Raw genomic sequence first — 25,078 nt, 5'->3', positions numbered from 1 at the left:
CACACTATAACCAGACAGACACACTATAACCAGACACACTTGAGACAGACACACTACAATCAGACACACTCCAGACAGACACACTACTGACAGACACACTCCGGATAGACACATTCTAGACAGTTACTGCAAAGGTGTTCGAATGTGTTTTGTTAGGTTAGGTTATCGTTTGGGTTTTCAATTATCAGGTGAAATAATTTGGGGTGCCTAATCTTCATGTGGTCAAACCAACTGCAGTACCTGGTCTATTAGTAATGTCTAGTGCGTCGTACACGTCGGTGAATACTGTTTATCTAGGTCGCAACAGGATCAGTAGTAGTGCTGGTTACGAAAGATATGAAAGTCATTTTAAACCGAAGTAGACTTGTCTCTTGGAGGAGAAGGATCACACGTTTGCAGCCTATAACAATAATACTTACCTTGTCATGGGTTGCTTTTCTTGTTACGGGCCTCAATTATCTTATAATACTGAGCTGAAGTCACGCTTCTCCTTACAGACCCCTTAAAGGAAAGGGTTTAGATTATTTTTTTTTATCATTACAGGAGGCGGCAAATGATTTGCCTAGTTACAGTATATTATAAATCCTGTAAATAATCTTCTGAATGATGGTAGAACGTCTTGGGAAGATCATCGTAATGGAAGGTGACACTGTTCGCCTCAGAGGGTCATTTTTGGAACGTTGAGCGTCTGTAATAAAAATAAATAATAATATCGGTATATTGAAAGAGCATGGCATCCGGAAGGCTGAAAATATACAGTTATATAATTGGGGAATGGGTCTCTTGATTCACAAATAATATACAAGTAACATAAGTGATACAAATATGATATATAATTACTAGGTGGGGAGAAGCTCAAATACAGGGCATTTCAAAATAGTGACAGTGCGAAAAGTAAGATTGACTGGGAGTGAATAAAACTGGTTGATTACAAGTTATTAATAAATTTTACAATGGTTGGGACTGGGCTGTTCTTATAGCGATCACTTCGTGCAGGTATGGCTGGATGCGGTTGTGGTGTCGAACAGCAATTCTCGGGCTAGGGATCTCAGGTGGTAGTAGGTGCCGGTGTCGAGGATGGTGCAGCAGCTTCTCACCAAATTTGCGGATGAGGTCGTGGTCATGGTCAGAAAGAGCAGAGGGTCAGTGTGTTGAGCGTTTCTTGATATGTGGAGTAGTAAGGAGAGAGAATAATCTTGCATGCCCTCTTTTGCACTTTTTCTAGATGTTTGCGTTGTGTGGCATTTAGGGAGGAAGACCAGGTAGGGGAAGCATAGGTGAGCTTGGGAAGTATGAATGTTGAGTAAACACTGAGAAGTTCGGGCGCAGGAACTCCGAGGGACTTGAGTCGGCGGAGGAGGTGGAGACGGAAACTGGACGATTTGACAACTTCACTGACGTGTGGTTTCGAATTTAGTTTGTTGTCTATGGTGACGCCGAGGAGCTTCGTGGAATCTACAACCAGGAGTGTGTTGGGGCCTAAAGTAATGGAAGGAGGTGGGACAACGTCGAAGGAGGGGTTGATGTGCATAACCATGATCTTGGTATGGTTGATGGTGACGTGGCTGTTGGTGGCCCAGTTTGGGAGACTGTTCAATAAATCTTGGAGGCTGGTATAATCAGGAGCAGAATTGTTGACACTGATCCCAATGGTGCAGTCGTCGACATATTTCCAGCGAGCAGGGGTTTCTCTTAGGGCATCATTGATAAACAAAAGGAAGCATAGTGGTTCCATCTTGGTGACTTGGGGGACGCCACAGGTGAGTGACTGAAAGGTGGAGACAGCCCCTCGGAAGCGTACAGCTTGGCGTCGGCTACTGAGGAAGTCTGTAAGCCATGGTATAAGACTTCTTCGAAACCCGAGGTCGATAGCCTTGTTGATGATTAAATTGTGGTCGACTAGGCCAAATGCCTTGGTGAAGTTAATGAAGGCGACAGCTACAGACGTTTTTCGTTTTTCCAGATGGCGGTATATGTAGTCGAGAAAGCTGACAAGACAGTGAGTGGTGGAGGAAGTTTTCATATTACCAAATTGCTGAGGATCTACGTAGCCTGCAATATCAGCATAAGCCCAGTCAAACACAAAACTTCCACAGATTAAGCTGGGTATTGGGGTGATAGCAATGGGTCGTAGCTGATTTAAGGATTGTGGGCTGGTTGACTTGGGTACTGGTGACACATATGAAGTCTTCCAGTCAGCTTAATATTTGGCTTGACTGAGGGAAGCATTGATGATGGAGGAGAGGGGTTTAGCTAGCTCCAGGGAGAATTCCTTGAAGAGTTTCATTGGTAAGTCAGTGGGGGTGCTTGCCACACACACACACACACACACACACCCACACACACAAACACACTATTACTTTTCTGTCACTCGGAATCGAGTATGACAATCATCCAGCTATAATACAATGATATTATTTATTAGGGATGTCGCCTTCATTGGTGAGTTTTGAGATGACTAAAGAGGCCAATACGGGACCGGCAGAGTCTTTCACAGATGTTGCACATGTGGAGGGCTACAATGAGTGCGGGAGGGGCGGTAGCAGTGTCTTTCAGGCGTTGGCGCTTGTCTGCCTCAGTTTGCAGTCGGGCTAACTCGAAAGTATTGAGACCTTCTCGTGTGGTGCTCCTCCAAGCGTTACGATGTAGAGTAATCGTCTCCCAGGTGAAGGGGGTCGATTTCTCACATTTTCAGGTTTGTTACGTTACGTTTACTATTCGTTAGGTAACTGTAAAGTAGCTGCTTTGGCAGTCTACTGTCGTCCATGCGCGTAACATGGCCAGTCCAGCATAGTTGTTCATGGTTAATGGTAGCCTCAATGCTCCTACAGTTGGTGTCAGCAAGACTAGTGGCATTTGTTCACTTGTCTTCCCAGCGAACTCGGGGGATGGAACGTAGACTACGTTGGTGAAAGTTTTCAAGTGCCTTGAGGTGCCTCCTGTGTCTCTCTGCCATATAGCAGGGTAGGGAGGACTACTGTTCGATATACATGTAACTTTGTAGATAATTTCAGCTCCCTACAGCTGAAGACACACTTTTGGCGTCTGCCAAAGGCTTGAGATGCACATCTGATCCGATGCTGAAGCTCTTCATCATTTTCGCCGAGGTGGACAGGTGGGAGCCAAGATACAGAAAGTGAGTAACATTAGAGAGGTTAGTACCATTAAGATGGATGGATGGTGGAGGTGTGTCTGAACCAGGGAAAGGTTGAAATAGAATTTGAGTCTTACGTACATTCACCTCAAGGCCGAAGTGTTCATACGCATCTGCATAGGTGTTCAGGATCTCCTGTAGGTCGTATTTAGTGTGAGCAACAAGAGTGAGGTCGTCTGCATTCTGAAGTTCAGTAATAGAAGCTGCCGACACCTTTTTTTCTTGCTTGGAGTCGTCTTATGTTGAAAGACCCTTCATCCAGTACTTGATGTCCACCCCGCCGGCTAAATTAGCACTGGCACTAGAAAGGAATGCAGACAAGAAAATGGAAAAGATAGTTGGTGCCAGTACACACCCTTGTTTAACCCCCGTTTGGAAGGGGAAGAACTTGGACTGCGACCCATTGTGCAGGGCACTGCCGTTCATGCCATCGTGGAATTGCCTTACAGTGGGGATGAAATTTGGGTGAGCAGCCAAAACGTTGAGGGTCCACCAGAGGGATTCCAAGTTGACCAAGTTGAAGGCCATGGTTAGGTCGATGAAAGCCATGTGGAGGTCAAGATGCTGTTCTCTGCACTTTTCCTGGATCTGGCATGCAGCAAAGATCATGTCAGTGGTGCCACGTGATGGTCTAAAGCCACATTGAGGTTCTGGGGAAAATATTCCGCCTCAGGAAGAAGTCTGTTTAGGAGGAATCGGGCAAAAATCTTGCCAGCTACTGACAGCAGCGAGATCCCACGGTAGTTGCCACAGTCTGACCGGTCTCCCTTGTTCTTATAAATATTGACGATGGAGGCGTCTTTAGGAGCTTGGGTGATTTCCTCCTTTTCCCATATATTCTCCAGGAGAGAGTGGAGATGGCTTGTAAGTAGAGGTCCTCCTGCTTTATACACCTCGGCTAAGATTCCATCAGGCCCTGAGGCTTTGTTATTTTTCATCCAGGGATGGAGGATAGCTGAGGTGGGTCAGTTCTGGATGCTGAAGGACCTGCTGGGTAGTCAGGACATCCACATCAGTGTTTCGGTTGAGCAGTGAATGGTAGTACTCAGTCCAGCGCAGAAGGAGGCCTTCATCGTCTTTATTTCTGTAGTTACCATCAGATGAATGGAGGGGCTATGCCATGAGTGATTGACCTATAAAATGTTTTGGTGGAATTGAGAAATTGGCACATCTTGTGCTGATCTGCATTTTTTTGTGTTTCACATGCTTTATTTTTAAACCAGTCATTCTTTAGATTACGAAGTTCCCGCTAGGCCACAGCTTTCTTCTTGCAGAAGGTATCAGCTTTGGTCCGAGACTGAGCGTTGTTTTGCCAGTCAGTTAAAGCAGCACATTTATCATTGATGAGTACATTGATTTCCGGGTAATTTTCATCAAACCAGTCCTGGTGTATTCTTTCGATGTGGCCTAGGGACTCTCTGCAAGTTTTTGTCATGACAGTGTTGAGAATATCCCATTCGGCACTGGGGTCTAGGTTGTTAAAACCTCTTCTCGAGGCTTGGTGCCTTTGCCGTTTTGGGGTGACATGAAGTGAGAGCTTGGCTCTGACAAGCCAATGATCAGTGTCGCAGTGGTCTGAGCCAAACATGGCACGGGTGATGTGAAAATCTCTACTCGATCTCTTTCTCTGATAATGATGTAGTCAATGAGATGCCTGTGTTTGGATCGTGGGTGTTGCCACGAATCCTGGAACTTTTTTGCCTGCTTAAAGAAGGTATTGGTGATAGTGAGGTTGTGTGCTGCTCACGTGCTGGGAAGGAGTAGGTTGTTGGGATTACACTTGCCTAGTCCATTTCTCCCTATGGTTCTCTGCCAAATGTCTGCATCTCTGCCAACTTTGGCATCGAAGTCACCAAGGAGCACAACCTTATTCTCTGGGGATAGAGGTTAGCACTCTGTCAAGGTCGGCATAAATGGCCTTCTCGATGTCATGCTCTGCATCCAGTGTTGGGGCATATGCACTGATGAAAAAAGCATGACGTGAGTGATTCAGTGGGACTCTGAGTGTCATCAGACGCTCACTGATCCCAACAGGCATTTCAGTTAGCCTTTGTAGGATGCGTTGGCGGATGTCAAAGCCAACTCTATAAATGCGGTTTCTCTCCTCAGCTGGCTTACCCTTCTAAAAGAAGGTATGGTCAGACCCCCATTCTGTGTGTTGACCCTCGTCTGGGAGCTGGGACTCACTAATGGTTGCTATGTCGTTGTTATACCTAGACAGCTCTTTTGCCACAAGGGCATTTCTTCTTTCAGGACACTCATTTGTGCCAGTATCCAGAAGAGTCCTTATATTCCATGCAACGACCATAAGAGGTTGTATAGTTTGCTTTTGTTTGGATATGTGATTTTGATTGTGTTTACAACCACAAAAGGATGAACTTATTGGGTGTGGTTGCCCAATCAGGTTGGTTTTTTAGGCAGGGTATGTTTAGGGCACCTTTTCTAGCCTCCTCCCCATGTGGGGTGAGCAGAGTGGCTCCTTGAAAGGGCTGCTCTGTCGCACAGACACAACCAGATTGCACTGCCGCCTAGATCTAAGTGCAAAAACGACCATCTTATCTGTGCCGCTCATGTGCCGAGTTGTGACTAGAGACTCCCAGAAGTTATCTCTTCTTGTTCCCGTCGCCACTCGTCCGTAGCCAAAGGACTTTTTGGGGTTTAGGGATTTTGATGATGATGAGAGGTATAATGAGCTGGATGATGGCTGCGCATGAGTTGATTTATGTGGTGAGGCAGAAGCGCAGGCTGCAACCACACATCTTGGCTCTCCCTTTTCCTGATCCAGTAATACAAATGTTGCAACGACTGGGGAGAGGGAGAGAATGCAATGGATTGTCGGTAGCTAGTTTGTTGGGTCTCGCCTTGGTAACCTGTCCATCTTGCATTGCCTTCAACCGCCGGTGTAGTTGTTGCATTCCCATGGTGGCCACCTTTTCTGCCTATACCGCCGTTGGGGTCTTGTTGGAGCTCTGTAAGCATGTCTGCCTGATGCTGGGCTGAACCGCAGATTTTTCGTTCGGGGTTTACTTCCGTAGCCTTATACCACCGAGGTTAATCTGCAATGGTTGGTAGGCACCAGGACGTGTCCACATGCCAGTGGGCTTAAGCGCTGTCCGTTTGGGGCCCACTGCTGCTCCGAGATCCCCTGCTGGTCTAGCCTGGGCCAACTTAGTACCCAGTTACCATGTGTTGCCACAAGGAGGCACAGCAGGAGTCTTGATGGTGAAGAGGCTGTGTACTGGCAGGGGAAGACTTATGCAAGTTGCTTCGCTGTTCGACACGAGGGCTAGCCAGCGGCGGTAGCTGAAAGTGAGAGGGAGCAAGCAGTGTTTGCACCTTAATACTAACATAACGCTGCCACACTAGACGCATTACATCATCCTGTTCGCACAGACACACACACACACACACACACAAACGCTATGCGGCGTTTTGGACAATGGATAACCCGGTATCCCTGGACTGAAGTGATCACGGTAGACGATGTGCAGAACAAGTGGGATAATTACCTGGACACTATCACCAAAGCCTACCACCACTTCTTTCCAGCCAAAACACTGAGGATTCACCCCGATGATGTCCCGTGGATTATGCCCCAAATAAAAAGACTTATTGAGCAGCACAACAAGGCATACTATACCATCAATCGCCTGTACAAAAGTCTACGTAATCAAGTCATCAGGGAAATCAAGTCGGCCAAGAAGACTTATTATCCCAGGAAAGTGCACGGCCTCAAGGAAGTCGGTATCGGTCAGTGGTACTCCAAGGTAAAAGATCTCTGTGGTCTCAACCGTCAGTCTCCCACACTTCCTTTCATCTCACATTTACTTAGTGAGGAGGCAGCTGAGATAATTAATAACCATTTTGCTACCATATGTCATACCTTACCCAGTCTTGACCTCACTCTCCTCCTAGCTTACTTACCTTCCCCCTCCCCCCCCCTCCCAGTGCTCAACCATATGAAATCGCCAACAAACTCCTGAAATTTAAATCCAAACGCTCCACGATCCCAATTGACCTCCCAATCAAAATATACAAGGAGTTTGCAGTCGAACTTGCCACCCCCCTCTGTTCTATTATTAATGCATCCCTCAGACAAAGCAAATGCCCAAATGAATGGAAAACCGCATTTGTCACCCCCATCCCCAAGGTCACCACCCCACAGTCCCCTAACGACCTCAGGCCACTTGCCATTACCCCCATACCCAGTCTACTTTGTGAGGACTTTGTTTTTGGTGGGCATTTGCCAGTATCTATCAGTCAATTGATCCACAGCAATTTGGCAATATGAGGACCTCCTCTACATCACACTGCTTGGTGAGCTTTCTGGATTTTCTGCACAAAAACTTGCAGAAACGTAAGACATCACTGGCCGTTGCCCTTGTGGACTTCAGGAAGGCCTTGAACCTTGTTGATCACTGCACTGTTATCAACAAGGCTATTGCACTAGGGCTGCCCACCAACCTGGTTTCACAGCTCACTGATTTCTTGAGTGGACGTCGCCAGGCAGTGAGGTATCAGGGCTTGGTCTCCACATTCCAACACCTCACCTGCGGTGTTCCCCAGGGGACCAAGATGGGACCACTGTGCTTCCTCATCCTGATCAACGACGCTCTATTGGACACTCCTCACAGGTGGAAGTACGTGGATGACTGCACTGTGGGGGTTTCAGTGGACAACACCGCACCAGACTACTCATCGCTACAAGGCACCCTGGACAGGCTACAGGCATGGACTATGGAGAACAAGGTCACCATCAACCACACCAAAACCGTAGTCATGCACATCAATACCGCCACCACTCCAGTGCAAGCCCCAGCAGTCATAGTGGATGCCCATCCTCTCCAGCTGGTGCAGTCTGCTAAACTCCTGGTTGTAACTATAGACAACAAACTTGACTGGAAGGCCCATGTAAATAACACAGTCAAGGCAGCCTCGTACCGTCTACATGCTACGACGACTTAGGTTACTTGGAACACCCACGCCAGAGCTGAGGACCATCTACAACGCCTTTATTCTCCCCAAACTAACGTATGCGTCACCAGCCTGGTCTTCTTCTCTCAACTCCACCCAACAACGTCAGCTAGAGAAGGTACAGAAAAGGGCCTACAGAATCATGCTCGGCGCAGAATACTCCGTCTACACCAACGCTCTCTCCACCCTGGAAATGCCATCCCTCAGTGACCTCCACCACCAAGCACTGGAAAGGTTTGGCAGTGGACTACTGCACCACCCTCGTCATCGCCACCTCCTGCCACCTGCAGCCCCCCACCCAACTCACGCAGTCCGCCACTACAACAAAATTCAGCCCATAAGAGCCCGCACCGATAGATATAAGAACAGCACCATCCCATCTATTGTTAAAATAGATACTGTACAGCCCTGTAAATGTATTCAATGCATATTATATCATTATGTCTAATTCAAATGTAAGCCTGTATATGTTCAGCCACCGGCTGCAACTCTATTAATAAACCGTTTATTATTATTATTATTATTATTATTATTATTATTATTATTATTATTATTATTATTACACACACACAAACACTTTACAGACATGGGGTTGATGCCGGCTTCGGTTTCTGGAAGCCAGGTTTTTTTGGCTTGGTTTCGGCTTCGGCTTTGAAACTTTCTAAAGGTTACGGTTTCGAAACTATGGGTCTGGCTTTGGATTTTCTTCTTCACATAGACACACTCACCATATTGGGACTTCACAACAAAGCTGAACCCCGATCTTTCTGTTCACACATTGACCTGACCTGCTAGGAAAGCCCAGATGCCTGTTGCAGCACCAGTAACGTCACAGATAATTCTTCTTATTTCTACGAGTATTGGTCTAGTTTCACTATGACCAACCTACACCTGGAACAAGTACCATCTCTGTCTCCTCAGACCCAGTTGCTGTTGACTAACTGACAGCACTTTGAGAATCCTAAGATGATTCGTTGCAATGCTACTGTGTGATTGTTGACTGTCAATAAAATTTTATATGTTTTCATGTATATTCAGTAGAATTTTTGCCTTACTGGTTTGTTTTAAGTAATTAATAATCTGAATGAATTAATAAAATTAATGACGATGAATACTGAATAAAAAGTTTGAATAAAATGAATAATTTTGAATGATGCATAAAATAAAAAAAAATTATAAAAAAATATATAGATAAATTGCTATTGCAAGCAACCTTTACAGCCAATCAATCAGTCACTCAAAGTTACCGTCCTCATATCTGAGGGTTGGCGACCACAGTCCTCCACTCTAAATGTTCTCGGGCTGTTTTTACCAATCCTCCAAGATTTTGCATCTCTCTAGGATCTAGTTTTTAATTTCATTCATCCATCCCAGTCTCTGCTTTCCCCTGGCCCTCCTACCCTCAACTTTGCCCATTAATATTTCTGTTATTATCCTTCATCTCTGATTATATGACCGAAGGTTCTAATTTTTCTCGTACATTTTGGGGATTTCTCGTGACGTTTTCGCTAATCTTCATACATTTTATTTTATTTATTTTTTTTTTTTTTGCCCCTAACCTCTTTCTAAGGTCCGCTTCTTACCCATGCAACAGTCCTTCCCATACAGCACAATTATATCCCTTCAGCTGCCTTTTTCTCAAATTGAAGTTAATGTCCCCTTTTATTAGTTGTTTTGGAGTGTTAAATGCTGTTTTAACTTAACCTATTCTTGTTTTGATTTCTTCCGTACATCTACCATCACAGCTAAAATTACTTCCCAAATACATAAAATTTTCCACTTGTTGAAGTTCCTTGTCGTCTACCATAATTTTTATTTTAGGATTTATTTCCAATTTGGAAACAACCATTACTTTAGCCTTTACAGAATAAACTATTAACCCATATACTTCACCTTTTCCACTAATCTGTTAACGTGTTTTTGTAATGCTTATTCACTAACCGTAATAAGAGCAGTGTCATCTGCATAGCGTATATTTTATATTACTTTACAACTAACTTTTATTCCTTTATTATCACGTGTAACTTCTCTTATTAAGTATTCTGAACATATATTATATTTTGTTGGAGATAGAACACAGCCTTGTCTTAATCACTGGGATGGGAATATTAAAAACAATAGACAATAAGATTCTGTTTGAGGCAGAAGTAAAAGAGAGATGGGCAGAGAACGTAGAAGAACTAAACAATGATAAGGGAAGAGTAGAGGTAAGAAACGAAAAGGAAATAAAGATCGATATGCAAATTCTGGGAAAAGAAGTTGAGGCAGCTGTGAGAAAATTGAAAAAAAAAAGATAAAGCTTGTGGTGTTGATCAGCTTCCAATAGATTTTATTAAACAAATGGGCAAGAATGTAAGGTGGGAGATGACGGGAAGGGGGAAGAAGGAGGGAGAAGAGAAGGGGGAGAAGGGAAGAGGTAAAGGGGAAAGGAGGGAAAGGAGAAGGAGGGGGGGAGGATAGAGGGAGGGGGGTGTAGGGAAAGGGGAAGGATAGGGAAGGAAGGAGAGAGAGAGAGATTGTGTGTTTAGAGGAGACTGGTGTAAACTTTGTGTTAAGGTACCACGTTAGGACACCCTCACCTCATGGGAATCATGTACAGAAGTTGTAAATTTATACCTAAATCTATATGTACTTATAGTTTATACCTAAATCTGTACATGTACTTTGTATCTAAATCTGTGCATGTACTTGATAAGTAAATGAGTACCTATAGTTATACAACAAGTGATCGCCGGCCCTTCGTGCCGGGTGGCGAGTCCGGTGGTACAGTTTACCGAAGTTGTTATAATTATGGGCGTGGTTGTCATAATCATGGTCGAGGTTGTTATAACCATGGTCGTGGTTGTTAAAATCATGGTCCTGGTTGTTATAATCATGGTCGAGGTTGTTATTGTAATGATTGATTGTCAGACCAAAGCTTACAGCCCAGAATTATGTCACATATAACAACAAGTACACCACAGACCTCGTGGTACCACCACATTCCGGGTTGACACACCTCAGGTCGACCCAAGGGACTTGACCTCGCCCGCTAATGACGTGAGCCGGTGACCTACAACCGCACCTAGCCAAGACACCTGGCCAGGACCACACCTGCACACAATTATCCAGATCAAACCAGTTTAGTGTTAATTGTTAGAGGTCAGAAGCCGGCTGGGCCGACCCCATATAAAGGCCCTACAGTCCCGTCCACGGGCATTATCTTTATCATTATCATTCTGGTCAGACTGATTCTCATTCTGGACCCTGTCATCTCTCTCCCGTTCGGGTCGTCACTCGGTTCACTAAGCAGAGTCACGCACGTCCCCTCCCCAGGTCGGGAGGGAGACCTCCCGACCAGACCACGGCATCGCCAGCTAAGCAGATTCTCCCATAGGAGGCAGCCCAGCCAGCACTCACTGGGCCTACATCAGGGTACACGTGAGTCTTGTCAGAACGTCCTAGGGTGAGTTACCTACTGTGGGAAGTGTATTCATTCAGGTGTGTCCGAGAGTCAGTGTCAAGTAACGTAAAGCATAATGTGTTAGTACCCCGATATAATAGTGATATTAATGTGTCCATGTCATTGAGTGAAGTAATAAATAGTTGTATCAAGAGGTGTTTAACAAGTTGTCCCTTTAAGAAGTGATATACGTGTATTGACATACGAGATAAGATAAGAGTAGTGACGCTGTGCAAACAACATCCAGGCCACGCTACCAAGTTTCCTATCTTTACATTCCTACTCTCTATACTTCCTACTTATGTATGTAATTCTCTTCTTGTGAGTTTTGTCTCATTACATTATAATCATGGTCGTGGTTGTCATAATCATGGTCGAGGTTGTTATAACCATGGTCGTGATTGTTAAAATCATGGTCCTGGTTGTTATAATCATGGTCGAGGTTGTTATAATCATGGTCGTGGTTGTTATAATCATGGTCGTGGTTGTTATAATCATGGTCCTGGTTGTTATAATCATGGTCGAGGTTGTTATAATCATGGTCGTGGTTGTTATAATCATGGTCGTGGTTGTTATAATCATGGTCGTGGTTGTTATAATCATGGTCGTGGTTGTTATAATCATGTTGGTGGTTGTTATAATCATGGTCGTGGTTGTTATAATCATGGTCGTAGTTGTTATAATCATGGTCGTGGTTGTTATTGTAGGTTACGTATCTAAGCTACTGTGCCGAGTAGCAACCTTGTATATAAGCTACTGTGCCGAGTAGCATCTATGTATATAATTACGTGGCAACACTGCACGTGTTATGAGGCAACATTGCCCCGAGGCTGCCATATGGCAAGGCAGTCTCAGTCTGACTTCGTGGGCCGTGCATGGCACACGCTAGTCACCACTTGTATTTCTCCTATCCAAATAAATGGACTTCAGTGTTACCCGGTGTTTCCCTACCCATCACTGCATTCTTCAGGGAACACTTGGAACCTTCAGTTATAATCATGGTCGTGGTTATTATAATCATGGTCGTGGTTGTTATAATCATGGTCGTGGTTGTTATAATCACGGTTGTGGTTGTTATAATCATAGTCGAGGTTGTTATAATCATGGTCATGGTTGTTTTAATCATGGTCTTGGTTGTTATAATCATGGTTGGGTGATATAATTATAGTCATGGTTGTTATAATCATGGTCGCGGTTGTTATAATCAAGGACGTGGTTGATATAATCATGGTCGTGGTTGTTTTGATCATAGTCGGGGTTGTTATGATCATAGTCATCATTGTTATAATCATGGTCCTGGTTGTTATAATCATGGTAGTGGTTTTTATAATCATAGTCGTGGTTGTTATGATCATGGTCGTCGTTGTTATAATCATATTCGTGGTTGTTATAATCGAGGTCGTGGTTGTTAAATTCATGGTCATGGTTGTTATAATCATGGTCGTGGTTGTTATAATCAACGTCATGGTTGTTATAATCATGGTCGTAGTTGTTATAATCATGGTCGTGGTTTTGATCATAGTCGTGGTTGTTAAAAACATGGTCGTGGTTGTTATAATAATGGTCGTGGTTTCTATAATCATAGTCGTGGTTGTTATAATCATATTCGTGATTGTTATAATCGTGGTTGTGGTTGTTAGAATCATAATCGTGGTTGTTATAATCATGGTCGTGGTTGTTATAATCATATTCGTGGTTGTTATAATCGTGGTCGTGGTTGTTAAAATCATGGTCATGGTTGTTATAATCATGGTCGTGGATGTTATAATCATGGTTGTGGTTGTTATAATCATAGTCAAGGTTGTTATGATCATGGTTGGGTGATATAATCATAGTCAAGGTTGTTATAATCATGGTCGTGGTTGTTATAATCATAGTCGTGGTTGTTATAATCACGGTCGTGGTTGTTATAATTATGGTCGTGGTTATTATAATCATGGTCGTGGTTGGTATAATCATTGTCCTGGTTGTTATAATCATAGTCGTGGTTGTTATAATCGTGGTCGTGGTTGTTATAATCATGGTCCTGGTAGTTATAATTATAGTCGTGGTTATTATAATTATGGCCATGGTTGTTATATTCATGGTCGTGGTTGTTATGATCATAGACGTGGTTGTTATGATCATGGTCGTGGTTGCGTTATAATCACGGCCGTGATTGTTATAATCATGGTCGTGGTTGTTATAATCATGGTCGTGGTTGTTATAATCATGGTCGTGGTTGTTATAATCATGGTCGTGGTTGTTATAATCATGGTCGTGGTTGTTATAATCATGGTCGTGGTCGTGAGACTTACAGTATCTAATATACTATAAGGAGGAATAGAATAAAGGTTAGAATAATTAGTTACAGAAATATTCGCCATAAGGAGAGGTTAAAATCATAAAAAAAAATTGTTATGAATCACCGATGATCATTCCGAGATAAATTATATAATGAGGCGAAGTGACCTTGATTCTGGTTAGATTAGTCACCATCTACATAAGTCAGTTTTAGGCCCATCTCACATGACTGACCGACCATCGATGTTCTTTCCGCGCGAGGGTGTTGACTCTTATTATTTACACTGGTGGATGTAAGACCTCCTACCCTCACTGACGCAGCTATGGTCAATTTGGTCTGTACTCTTTGTGTCGTCAAATCTGTCTGTCTTATCCGTTGTTGGCGTGTGTCTGCCTGTTTGTCTAATGTGAACCAGTCAGTCAGCTGTCTGTCTGTCATGTTAGTTGCCATATTGTCTATTTGTGCATGTATGAATCTGTCTATTTTTGTCAACCTCCTGTCTGTTTCACTGTCTATATTCACCCTGTGTCTATTGTAGTCATCTTCTCCATGCATTCCTGTTATTATCTTCTTATCTCTTCTCTTTTTCCATGTACAGTCACCCACAGGAATAAGTATACACTGTAGCTGTAAGGTCGTCTGGTAACGTTGAAACTGCGCATCCAGACGCATGATGAAACTCAGCTCCCGCCCACCTGTTATCTCTAACTATTTTCTGTTTCCCCTTCTTTATTCTTCTATTTACTCATCTTCCTTCCTTTACTAATCCAAACAACATTAAACAAAAGTAGGCTAAGAAAAAGGTGGGGGGAGGAGGAGGGAGCCGTACGATAACTGCAATCGTGGGCTGACAGCGTCCAGCGAATGAGGGTGCGCCAAGTCGGTAAACTTGCATCGTTTTCCAGCGTAAATAAAATGGTTATGTAATGGCCTCCTAAAGAAACCATCGATATGGGACCAGGTTTGTTCCACTCAACGAATGTTTTGCGATTTTTCCACCAAGTTTGATGAAAAACGATTGTGCCGTTTCGGCTGCCCAGAACAGACACACACACTCACACACATGCACACACACGCCTAGTCCTATAGTATATTAGATTTTGAAGATATAGAGAGCTAAGCTTAGGTGATGGTCGTTCCCTATCTCTTATCTCTTCACTCTGAAGTCAGGTAACTCCCCCAGTCTACAATACAATACTGATTAAGTGAAGTTTAACATTGTTTCTGAAAGTGTGCCAGGTATATTCCTCAATCACCCACTTCTAATTTTATTTATCGTATTGCTTATTCTGTACAGGCGTTAAATAACAAAAACGACATCACACATTCTTGGTGTAAATCACCCATGTCATTTCAGACCACTCTAGACAACCTTCAGTGAACATGGCAAACCCCATACGAGGTCACCACTTCCCGCGAGACCTAACTCACCTTATCGGCAGTTGACAGTGTTTGCCAGGCATACTTGTAGCTGGCGACTTGCGTAGAATATTGCTGAAATGTTGAATGTTAGCAAAGTTCGGACATTCTGACAGTAGGGAAGACTCCCATTCACAGGTGCTGCCAGCTGGTGGCCGACTTAGCAAATAACAGTTTTAATAAGTGTAAATAAGCTCCTTGGATGTGGTTAATCAAAGTGCTTTTTAATCGATTTTTTTTTATTGAGCAAGTAATCTCGGCAACCGTTGGTGATAAGCACTTCCTATTCATTTACACAGGTATCATGATAAGACAGACATACGTATGTGAAGTTTACTCTAAGTTGTGGGATGGGTTGTATGAGGGTACCTCACTCACCCTCACCTACACAATCAACCTGAGCTAAATCTGTTTAAAATTTACATGGTAAAACTTAAATACTTTAATATAATTATAATTCTTGAAACAATTATTTTTTATTAGTTTAAGAAACATAAACGCTTCATAACTTGAAGCAACTTATTATCTAATTTGATTTATAAAACAAGCACAGCACAGTACTTATAAGTCTTGTGACAAACACTAAATAAAAAAAAGCCTATTTGTAGATACTATTACAGTACATGTTTATGACTGCTGTAACACTATGGGAAAAATCATAAATGTGTAAATTAAGAAAAAAAATCATCAGAAAATACAAAGATACAATTACAAGAAAATTCCCTGTTTTTTGGGGGTCATTATCTGGCATATTATTCAGGGTCATGGAGATCAAAGGGTCATGTAGGTCAAAGGGTCATGTAGGTCAAAGGGTCATGTAGGTCAAAGGGTCATGTAGGTCAAAGGGTCATGGAGATCAAAGGGTCATGTAGGTCAAAGGGTCATGTAGGTCAAAGGGTCATGTAGGTCAAAGGGTCATGTAGATCAAAGGGTCATGTAGATCAAAGGGTCATGTAGGTCAAAGGGTCATGTAGATCAAAGGGTCATGTAGGTCAAAGGGTCATGTAGGTCAAAGGGTCATGTAGGTCAAAGGGTCATGTAGGTCAAAGGGTCATGTAGGTCAAAGTCAAGGTCAAGGGTCATGTAGGTCAAAGGGTCATGTAGATCAAAGGGTCATGTAGGTCAAGGGTCATGTAGATCAAGGGTCAAGTCAGGGCAGGGTCATGTAGGTTCATGCAAGGGTCATGTAGATCAAAGGGTCATGTAGGGGTCAAAGGGTCATGTAAGGGTCAAGGGTCATGTCATCATGTAGGTCAGGTCAAGGGTCATGTAGGTCATCATGTAGGTCAAAGGGTCATGTAGGTCAAAGGGTCATGTAGGTCAGGGTCATGTAGATCAAATGTCAAAGGGTCATGTAGATCAAGGGTCATGTAGGTCAAAGGGTCATGTAGGTCAAAGGGTCATGTAGGTCAAAGGGTCATGTAGGTCAAAGGGTCATGTCAGGTCAAGGTCAAAGGGTCAAAGGGTCATGTAGGTCAAAGGTCATGTGGTCAAGGGTCATGTAGATCAAGGTCAAGGGTCAAAGGTCAGGGGGTCATGTAGGTCAAAGGGTCATGTAGGTCAAAGGGGTCAAAGGTCAACATCATGTAGGTCAAAGGGTCATGTCAGGTCAAGGTCAAAGGGTCATGTAGGTCAAGGGTCATGTAGGTCAAAAGGTCATGTAGGTCAAATGGGTCATGGTCAATCAAAGGTCATGTCATCATGTAGATCAAAGGTCATGTAGGTCAAAAGGGTCATGTAGGTCAAATGGGTCATGGGTCATGTAGGTCAATCATGTAGATCAAAGGGTCATGTAGGTCAAAGGGTCATGTAGGTCAAAGGGTCATGTAGGTCAAGGGTCATGTAGGTCAAAGGGTCATGTCAAAGGGTCATGTAGGTCAAAGGGTCATGTAGGTCAAGGGTCATGTAGGTCAAAGGGTCATGTAGGTCATGTAGGGGTCATGTAAGGGTCATGTAGGGGTCATGTAGGTCAAAGGGTCATGTAGGTCAAAGGGTCATGTAGGTCAAAGGGTCATGTAGGTCAAAGGGTCATGTAGGTCAAAGGGTCATGTAGGTCAAAGGGTCATGTAGGTCAAAGGGGTTTTATCAATTGTTTACTCTATTTTTTCTTATGGAGAAGTGTTTTATGTTGTTATTCTTATTTAGTTTATAAAGAAAATCATCGTTCACCAGCAGCTGACCCATTAGTAGAGGGAATGATAGCCACTACTGTGCACTTCCTCTCTATGCTAATAACTGTCAACTGTTTGTATGTAACTGGTAACTGGTAACTGTCACTATGTAAGTGTTTATATTTTCGACTCGCTTCCTATGCTAGAGTTTGAATAAGTAATCAACATATTTGACAAAGTTTAAACATCCAATAAAAATGTCCATAATAATAAATACAATATTTTTTTATCAAGGGTTTGAGAATCTTTCTAGAATCTAAAAACTTGAACGATTTTCTTAATCTAAGTACAATACTCCTTCTAATGTCTTGTCAATGGTGGCTTAAATATTAATTAGCATAGTATATATCTCGGTGTGAAGATAATTTGTTTCTCAACATTTAGAAACAAACAGCAACACCTTCAGTTTAAGCTCACTACAACCTTTTAAGTTAAGCTGGTTGAATATTGACCAAGACCACCATTGTCATTAATGTCTAAGATTAAGTATTTTATCGTAAGTTTATTCTCGGTGCTGAAGTGTTGTAGGGATGGTAGTCTGATGGACGGGTCAGTCCCACTAGATCCCTGCCTACCATAGCCCCTTTGGACTGGAGCCCCAATACCAATGATTAGATAGGTTAGGTTAGCATAGGGCCTATTGAGACTAGGAGCTGTTGGGGTTGGGGCCTATTTAACCAGTCACCTTCATTGGCAGTGTTTAGTACTCAGATATAAACAAGTCTGTCTTTAGTACTCTAACGTAACGTAAAGTAACGTAACCTAACCTAACCCAAACTTGAGTCTTTATTGCTCACAGTGTTGACCAAGCCTCGATGTCTTATTATTCATATGGAACAAATGGTCTCATTATCTCGGTAAACATATAACTTGTAATGTAATAAATTAACTATGCCACAACTCACATAACAGGGAGAAATAAAGCGAAGCAGAGTTATACAGGACTTGAAAAGCCACTAGGATATTAAATAAACAAGGATGATATTTACTAACTGGCTTCCTTCTCTGGATCGTAGTCAAAGAAGCCAAACTTGGGAAAACCCGTGAAGTACTCGTCGATGTTGTAGCCGTGCTTGGGGAACTTCACATTGGCATCAAAAAGAGCTTCCATGTCGGGCCCCCTCTTGTGCCTTACCTTCTCCTCTGGTTCGGGGAGACGAAGAATTAAGGAGTCCTCGTAAAGACTACTGCTAGGATGCCTGGAATAACCACGCTTATGGCTTTCATGAGTCCTGCTTTCTTCATCTGAGTTTGCTGGGGTGGGGAAGGTTTGCCTCTGCAGCCTTGGAGGTGACGCAGAGCTGGAAACTCTGTGGCTTCTGAAACTGCTAGAGCCAGGATCTCCTAGTGTAGGAGACTGGGTCTTCTCAGCTCCAGAAGTGGTATGGCTTCTGACGCTGGGAGATCTCTGTTCTCTGTGAGTGGAAGGTCTGTGATATTTATAGATAGGAGAGTTGGGGCTTTTTGAGTTGGAATCACCCTGGTTTCTATATCTTAGAGATGGATCTTGCCGAGAACTCAGTGGTCTTTGACTACTAGAGGAGGAATATCCTTTATTGTTATTGATAGAAAGATTCTGGCTTCTAGAAATAAGTGGATTATAGTTCTGAGAGTTCGAAAACGTGTTACTTATAGGACTAGGTAAGTTTCCTCTGGAACTCGATGAGGTGTGGCTCCTCGAGGTGTGAGGCGTGTAGACTGGAGGAAGTCTGTGGGACTGTGTGTTTTGCGACAGATACTTAGACGACCTGAGAGGTGGACTGATCGACTTCGGTTGGCGGTGACTTTTGCCCTGGGGCGATGATGGGAGCTTGTGTTGGGATTTTGGTTGGGGTGATGTCACATATTTCACATTTTTGTTGAACTTGGGCACGTAGCGAGGCTTGTAGGTGGTGACCGGAAGTCGGTAGCGGCCGTGTCTTTGATGTGTTGGTTGTCTTGGGATAGGATGGGGCTTAGACGATGCTTTGGGCACGAGGGTACTGAAGTGTTCTCTCGCCTCGTGGATCTCCTCCAGCTCCAGCGACTTAGTGCGGACAGGGATGTACAAGTTCTCGTACTCGTCCTCCTCGTCGTCATATGTATCTCTGTGAAGTATTGGTCCTGGCTTGACTTTTAGGGAAGACTGTCGCTGTAGTTTGTCATACAGAGGGTGACTACCAAACTTATTCTTGACTTCTTTAATATCTGGAACGGGAGTGATGGTTGTGGTGGTTTGCTTAACTTTACCGCTGTTGACAGACTTTCCTTCTCTTGTCCTCACATCTTTTATGGCATCGAGTAATACGTTAGACTTTTCAATCTCCCTCTGCAATCCAGTATAATACATAGCTTCGTCCCGGCTCCTTGCATCCACATTGGCAAGAAGACTTCTCAGAGTTGGCGAGTCGTTAGCTCTCCTCTTCTCAGGTGTTGATAAAATGGGGGTCTTCTTGGCGGAGCTGTGGGGTGGGGAGGTGGGGGCTTTGGTCTGGGATCTTGGAGACACAGGACGAGAGCGTGATAGAGTGTCATGGGTCGTTCTCACGTACCTGGGATCATCGCTTTCAGTCAATTGGGAAGCAGTAATGTAATACTTCGGCTGCGGTTGTCCGATATTGTAGGCGCCTGACGGGTAGTAATTCTGGTTTTGGGTTGCGTGACGGTGCAAGGTTGTGGTATACCGGTGTGCCGGGTCTCCACTACGAGCCTCTTCAACCCGCCTAGCTCCAGTGCGGCTGCCAATTCTAGTTCTCTTAACTGCACTGCCTTCAACAAGGTAGTACGAATTGGGATCTACAGATGAATAAATCAACGGACGTGTCCCTGGTAGAGAACGAGCTGTCTGATAGTTATTTTCCGCACGACTGCCCGAAGGATAAATACCTGTAGGATAACTGAAAATTCGACCATTTTCCATTGGATATGATTCTTCCGGGTAATACCCGCCAACGAATGTATTACTGTAAGGGATCTGGTGACGAGTGACTGAGGGGCTGCTGACAAGTGTTTGTTTCTGTCCTCCGTCACTCCTTAAATAATCTTCAGCTTTCACTGGGGCCGGCACAGCCCTTAGGTATAGAGTGGATTCCCCGCTGTTCTGCATCAGCGGCAGCTCTGCTGTATCTAAAAGCGGGTGCTCGGCTGTACCTAGCTGATCGGATGTATCTAAGACTGACTGATCAGATATGTCCAAGAGTGGCTGATCATATATCTCCAGGATTGGCTGATCAGATATGTCCTGGAGTGGCCGATCGGATATATCAAGGGGCAGTCGCTCGACTGTACCCAAGTGCAATTGGTCGGCTGTATCTAGGGGCCCCTGGTTGACTGTACCAAGGGGCAGCTGGTCGACTGTACCCAGGGGCAGCTGGTCGACTGTACCCAAGGGCAGCTGGTCGACTGTACCCAAAGGCGTCCGTTCGAGTGTAATTAAGGATGACTCCCAGGTGTTAGTGGGTGTAAAGAGTAAAGGATTCTTCAGCCTCAGAGGAACATCTAAGGCAGGAGGCTCTTGTGGATGAGTGTCTTCTTCGCTGTCTAAGGACAAGATGGCGTAGTCAGTGACGTCCGTACTGAGCATAGTTTCAGAACTCTGAGGACGCTCTAACGTTGTAGTAATTAGACCTTTAGAAACACGTTCTCTGTCGTCGTTGCTTTCTTCAGCATAATCATAGTCATAGTCGAGCATGACATCATAGCGCCTGAGATCGCTATGGTGAACCGACGGTAAAGGAGGAAGATCCGGGTCAGGGACGGCTCCGGTGATTCGAACCCGCGGGGCTGTCCTCAATATCTCCAGGTTGGCAAGGCCAGGCACCTCCTGCGACAGACACACCCCCGCCACCAGCATCCCCAACATCAGCGCCTCCTGCAAACACACACAAACAATGGTTAGAGAACTCCCTGCTCCAAATAAGTTAGTGTTCATAATAAGAAATATTACAGAAAATTGGAGAATAAAATGTTTTGGTGGTGGGTTTATTAGTATTAAACGGTAAAATTACTAAGAGTAGACGTGTGGGTACTCTCTCTCTCAGCTAAGCATATATTCCCCTGAAAATAAGAGTGATCTTCACAAGGTGACCTAATTGAGGTGTATAAACATCTCAAAGGGCACAACTCATTCCAGTGTCCATACCTGGAGTTGGCGGACACTCGCCCCACAAGGGGCCACAGCTTAAGGTTAAAGAAGCCACGAGTCCAGAAAACTTTGAGGGCAAACTTTTTCGGATTGAGAGCTGTGAACTCTTGGATCAACCTGCCAGAAAGTGTTGTGACGGCACCGAGAGTGATCTCTTTCAAGGTCAGACTTGACCAACACTGGAGCAGGTTCAGATACATTCAGGAGCCAGTGTATGCCCAGTACTTGCCAACAGTGCATAACAGAGACGTGACCGACCACCCAAGCTGCTAACGAGCCGACCAGTGGCGAAGAGGAGAAAAGTAAGGTAAAATTGTAGCAGTAATGCTGGTTAACAATCCTTGGCTTGGGTCACATTTGGTTAATTTATAAAGGTTAATTTCCTCACTCCATTAAATTTAATTAGTAAATTAACATGTACATACAGGGGCGAACCCAGAAATTGGGTGGGGGGAGGGGGATCCACGTACCAGAGCTGGGTGCGGAGTAGACGTGGCACACTGCAGTATACATCACTAGCAACACAGACACGTCTAACAAGGGGGTCCAGGGGCATGCACCCCGGGGAAATTTCTTTAATTTGTGTGGTACTCTAAGACATTTGTGCAGTGGAACATTTTTTATTATTTTTCACCCTAATGCTTATATATATACTAACTTATATTAAGAAAAATATTTGGTCATAATTTTTTAAAATCTTTTATTTGCACAAACATAAAATGCCTTAATTTATGGAGCTAAATATATGCATAAATATAGTCACGTCCTATTCACACTTCATCAAGCTTTCAAAACAAATATCTATCACAATTTCAATTTCAACAGTTTATTCTACTAGGTACCCCTGTACAATGTTACCAGAAACATCTGGCAGGAGTCTCGGGTACTCTACTGTATTTTAAAGATGCTTAGGAGCAGATATCATGTTTTGCGCATGTATAGGCGCACATGGTGAATACGTGGGATGTGGCAGAATAATGGACATTGGCTCAGTTCAATGCTCAGTAGAAGTATTACAGGTGTGGGCCGGAGCTGGTGTAAAGCCTTGTGTTATTGGTGCCAGACAGACTGCGCGCCCTGATTGAATACGAGTGATCTAATTAAATATATAAAAAAACCGTGTTTTGTTGCAGTGATCATTGTAATTAATGACTTAAAAATGAGTCGAACACATTATAAACTAGGCATCATAATATGGTTACCTATATGATAGTAACTAACCAAAGCTAGTGACCCTAAAATTGGTTGAAAATGAACTTGGGTGATGATACAACTATCTTTATTTTTTACTCAAACATTTATCAGTGCTTCTGTGGACCAGTCATTATTGTGAGACACTTGTATTGTAAGTTGCTCAGGTTTCCACTCTCCTCCCACCCTGTGATCCACAAAACCAAGGTTGAAGGGGACAAGCCAAGGTCACGTGCGATGTGACAACACTTTGGTGAACTCTTTTAAAACTGATGTAACATAATTAATTATATGGTCGGCATGATGACCATAGCTATAATCCTGGCGAGGCATCCTACAGTTTGATTTTTGAGAACAAGTCAAGACATTCCTCTTGTCATAAAGGGGACAAAATATTAGCCCCAGTGTTGTTCAATAGACACACTGTGATATTATAATTCATAAATGGTTAACCGTCACTTCACTTATCGTTTCATGATGCAAAATTAGTTTAACACCTGATTTCACCATTGTAGTCGGAAAAAAAATATAAACATCAAACAGCAAATTTCAAACTGCCCCGTCACCAATTTGAACTTGAGCGATAAGTCAGGACAGTGACCCGCCGTCAAGTAAGGGTGGAACGGGTTGTGCACCCTCCACCTCCAGTGTACAGCGAATTTCTGTGTTAAACTGTACGTACACTTGTGTTTTTGTAGTATAACTGACAGTAATGACTTTTTTCACCCGTGTTTCTTTAGCCAACCATGACACGGGGGTGAGAGATGGTGTACCTGAAGGACCCTGGATGATGAGTACTCTCGCTCTTGAAGGTAAAGTTACCAAGATACTCGCTGGGTTCAACACGAATAACAGGTTTTCCTCGTGATGGTCATCTTAACAACTGTGACAGGGTCTTTAACACTTGTAGCAGGGTCTTTTACAGTTGTGACAGGGTCTTGTTACATATGTCTATGTACTTACATAATATAGTAAGATGTGCACTGGATATTCTTTTGTATGTTACCCTTGCCAGAGCGGTTTGGTTTTCTATGAAAGGAGAGGAGATATAAAAGCTGTTTGTCCCTTGTAGTTAGTCTATTTTTTGTATTGGATGTGAATCATAATGGTTCAATGTAATTTCTAATATTTTGTAATCATATATTATGTATTACAGTCACTCATAAAAGTTCAAGGGGGGTTTCCGTGAGTGTGGGTGAATCCCATCCCCAGCCCTTTCTGGACAACAGGTCTCTGGGCACGGGACAACGCACACACGAACATACTCGGTGAACCTGTTGGAACTGTGTGTGTTAAATTAAGACCTGTTGTTTGACAAGAATATTTGTCCATGCAAATATTGTGTTATGTCATATAATGTTTACACATTTGCATTTGTGTGACAGCATATGAGGGATAAAATTGTCATGGACAATATGACCACAGTCCTCTGTTACCTGAACCATGAGACGCTTCGATATGTGAAGACAAAGCAATACGATAGAGGGGGAGTGGAGGAGGAGGGGGGTGGCATATATTCATTACAAATATATGGCAATAGACCTACTTCAATACTTTCCACTATTTACACATTCCGCCAAGTTAACGACACACCGTCACATTAGGTTCGTGGTGGCACCAGAAATTCGCACCTTTCCGCATGGTTTATGGCACTCAATTTACATCGTTCACTAGTTTTACGGCACCGTGCTCACCTGCTTGGTTTATTGTGGTGGTGGTCGATTCTAACACTCGGTTTATGGCATCTTCCCAGTACTGTGTTCCCCTGGCTGTATGGCACCGGTCACCTAATATCACTGGGTTTATGGTGCCATCCAACTATACCAGTGGGTTTGTGGCACTTTCCAGACTTATTACCGGGTTTATGGCACTTTCCAGATTTAATACCGGGTTTATGGCACTGTCCAGACTTCATACCGGGTTTATGGCACTGTCCAGACTTCATACCGGGTTTATGGCACTGTCCAGACTTCATACCGGGTTTATGGCACCAGGTATACCACCACTTAAGTTTGTAGAACCTCCTAACCACCTCCTAACTCGGCTTTTGAGTGTGTCGCCCTACAGAGCCTAACCTTAGTACTTCAGTCAGTCGGTCAGTCAGTCGGGTACCTATCTAATCTGCCAGGTATAAGTAATTAAGTGGGTTCAGTTGTGTTACCTGTATAGTATGTCACTTAAGTGTACTTTATACCTCGGTGTATAGTAACGTGTTTGGTCTGTTCTCTTTCCCTCCCTCCCTTTTTCTCTCCCTCCCTCCCTTCCTCTCTCCCTCTCTCCCTCTCTCCCTCCCTTCCTCCCTTCCTCCCTCCCTCCCCTA

The 25,078-nt window shown here is 43.7% G+C and overlaps 1 protein-coding gene across 1 annotated transcript in view; it reads right to left on the bottom strand.

Annotated features, from left to right (window-relative positions):
- Positions 1-17,237: 17,237 nt before the first annotated feature.
- The window catches only part of LOC121869628, a 62,314-nt gene continuing 54,473 nt past the window's right edge, over positions 17,238-25,078 (bottom strand). The window contains exon 2 of the mRNA XM_042371117.1: positions 17,238-21,294. Within this exon, the coding sequence (XP_042227051.1) occupies positions 18,433-21,294 (2,862 nt within the window). The 3' untranslated portion in view covers positions 17,238-18,432. The remainder of the gene's footprint in view (positions 21,295-25,078) is intronic.

The sequence above is a fragment of the Homarus americanus genome, unplaced genomic scaffold, assembly GCF_018991925.1.
Source record: "Homarus americanus isolate GMGI-L3 unplaced genomic scaffold, GMGI_Hamer_2.0 scaffold32583, whole genome shotgun sequence".
Lineage (NCBI taxonomy): Eukaryota > Metazoa > Arthropoda > Malacostraca > Decapoda > Nephropidae > Homarus > Homarus americanus.
This window is presented reverse-complemented; position numbering and strand designations above follow the sequence as displayed.